The following is a 2,685-nucleotide window of genomic DNA, read 5'->3' as shown; positions in this document are numbered from 1 at the left end:
GCCGTCGCCCGGAGGAGGTCCTTGCGGCGGCCCTGGACGCGCGCCGTGAGGCGGTCCTTGCGGGACACGGTCGGGTCGTTGACGAGCTCCTCGGAGATGCCGCGGCCGCGGGGCGCGCCCTTGATCTTCTCCTCGCAGGAGACGTGGACGCAGCGCACGCTGTCCGTCGCGACGTGGGCCGCGAAGTCCGGGACGAAGGTGTGGCCGCCCGGCGCGCCGAGCAGCAGCGTCTGGGCCCCGAGGAGCGTCCAGGGCCCCGCCTCGGCGCGGAAGCCGTCGCGGCCCGCGCGGATGTGGAGCTTGCCGCTGAGCACGAGCGTCGCGAAGTTGGCCGCGTGGCCCCGCGCGTAGACGACGTCCGCGGCCGCCGGCGGCGCGTCCGAGTCCGCGTGGCGCGGCGTCGCGCGCTTGTAGTCGACGACCATCGCGCGGCGCACGTAGCGCGCCATCGTCTCCTGGGACGGCGGCGTCCAGCCGTCGGCGACGGCGCCGACCTGGGCCACGAGGTGGGACGCGATGGCGTCGACCTCGGCGTCCGCGAGCTTCGAGTCCACGAAATTCGAATCCAACCGCCGGAGCTTCGTGAAGTCGAAGTCGCCGCGGCCCGCCACTCTCACCCGGTTGTCCACGTCGACGTAGACGTCGGACTCGTCGATGATCTCGTCGCCTAAAATCTCCTCGACGATGTCCTCGAGCGTGACGATGCCCACGGGCCGGCCGACCTCGCCCGCGTCGCCCGCGCCTCCGAGGACGAACGCGAGGTGGCCCCGCCCCCGCTTGAAGACCCGGAGCACGTCGTCGAGGTTCGCCCCGTCGTCGACGAACTGGATGTCCCGGTCGAAGATGTGGAGGTACTCGGCGACGGGCGTCGCCTCCTCCGGGTCCACGAAGATGAGGTCCTTCACGAAGAGCAACCCGACGATCTGCCCCCGCGAGCCCTGGAAGATGGGCACGCGCGAGAAGCCCTGCTCGAAGATCTCGCGCACGGCGGCAAAATCCAACGTGCGGTCCTCCGAGAGCATGTAGACGTCCTCGAGGGGCGTCATGACCTGGCTCACGACCTTGTGCTTCATGTCGAGCGCGCCCTTCATCACGAGGTTCGCGTCGTCGTCGAGCATGCCCGCGGCCTGCTGGACGCGCATGTACTCGAGCATCTCCGCCTTCGTGTGGTGCGTGCCCGCCGTCTCGCCCAGGAGGCCGTCGACGACGAGCTTGAGCGGGTACGCCACGGGCGCGAGCGCGCAGAGCACGAAGCGGATCACGGGCAGCGACAGCTCGCCGACGTGCAGGGCGTGGCGCGCGCAGACGGCCTGGGGCAGGATCTCGCCGAAGACGACGATGAGCGCCGTCGACACCGCGAAGCCCACGAGGCCGCTCGCGATGCCGCTCAGGAAGATGGACAGCAGGCTGTTGACGGCGACGTTGCCGAGGAGCAGCGTGCAGAGCAGCCGGTTCCCGTCGGACCGCACCTCCATGATCTTCCGCGCGCGCTCCTGCTCCTTCGGCGTGCCCCCGCCGCGCACGATCTCGAGCTCCGTGACGTCCAGGCCCAGCAGCCCCAGCGTCAGGCCGCTGAAGAGGCCGCTCATGACCACGAGGCCCAGGACCGTGACGTAGATCATGGCGTGGTCCACGATCGCGCTGCCCGACGACACGGCCAGAGGCATGGACTCGTCGAGGCGCCGCGCCACCGCGTCGAGCACCATGCGCTCGCCTCTTTTCTTGCACGCGCTTCTTGACGTTTTTCGTTCTGGGTTGCGTTTTTTAGCCCCACCCCCGGGCTGTGGGGGTGGTTTACGGGCCCTCAGCGACCCCCCCACCCCCCGTCCCGCGGCCCCCCGGCGGCCTGAACGCGTACTGGGGCGCTGTTTTCAGGAGGTTCTCGCGTCCGGGCCGGGCGAAAGTCGACCCCCCCCACCCCCGTCAAACCCCCCCCACAGCCCCCCCCGGTGGCAAAAAAACACAACCCTGCAATAAGCCAGTCCGTGTTCGCACGATGGCCCGTCGGAACGCGGGCTGCCCTCCGACCCGACGAGGGCTGCTCGTCGTCCTCCTCGGGACGGCGCGCGCGACGACCAACTGCAGCGTCGGCGACCCCCTGGCCTGCTCGCTCAACGGCGTCTGCGACGCCGGGACCTGCGCCTGCGACGCGCCCTGGGGCGGCGCCGCCTGTGAGACGCTGCGCTTCGCCCCGGGCAAGGAGACGGCCTGCGGCAAGCTCTGCGCCTACCACGGCCACGGCAACGACACGACGTCCTGGGGCGGGAGCGTCGTCGAGGCGAACGGCACGTACTACATGTTCGTCGCGGAGATGACGCGCGGCTGCGACCTCGGCGCGTGGCGCACGAACTCGCAGGTCGTCCTCGCGGCGTCGGACGACCCCCTCGGGCCCTTCGACTACGTCATGGACGTCGTCGCGCCCTGGGCCCACAACCCGCAGGTCGTCGCCGCGCCCGACGGCGACGGCGGTCTCGTCTACGCGCTCTACGCGCTCGGCGACGGCGTGCCGCTCGCGCCCGAGAGGGACTGCGGCGGCCGCCGGCGCGCCGCGGCCGCCGGCGCGCCGCGGAACCTCAGCATGGCCAACTTCACGATCCACTACGCGCGCCACCCGACGGGCCCGTGGCGCGAACACGTCGCGTCGATCCTCGACTGGCCGTCGAACTGGGACTACGGCGCCGTCGG

At 71.2% G+C, this 2,685-nt stretch overlaps 1 protein-coding gene across 1 annotated transcript; it reads right to left on the bottom strand.

Moving 5' to 3' along the window:
- Positions 1–224: 224 nt before the first annotated feature.
- AURANDRAFT_1127 (hypothetical protein) lies at positions 225–1,598 on the bottom strand (the record flags this gene model as incomplete). Its single annotated transcript, XM_009039239.1, has 1 exon — positions 225–1,598. A coding segment is annotated over one exon (1,374 nt), but the record flags the coding sequence as incomplete, so codon positions are not given.
- Positions 1,599–2,685: the final 1,087 nt, after the last annotated feature.

Source organism: Aureococcus anophagefferens (genome assembly GCF_000186865.1).
Source record: "Aureococcus anophagefferens unplaced genomic scaffold AURANscaffold_11, whole genome shotgun sequence".
Lineage (NCBI taxonomy): Eukaryota > Pelagophyceae > Pelagomonadales > Pelagomonadaceae > Aureococcus > Aureococcus anophagefferens.
Note: the sequence above shows the minus strand (reverse complement) of the source record. Positions and strands in the feature narration are given on the sequence as shown.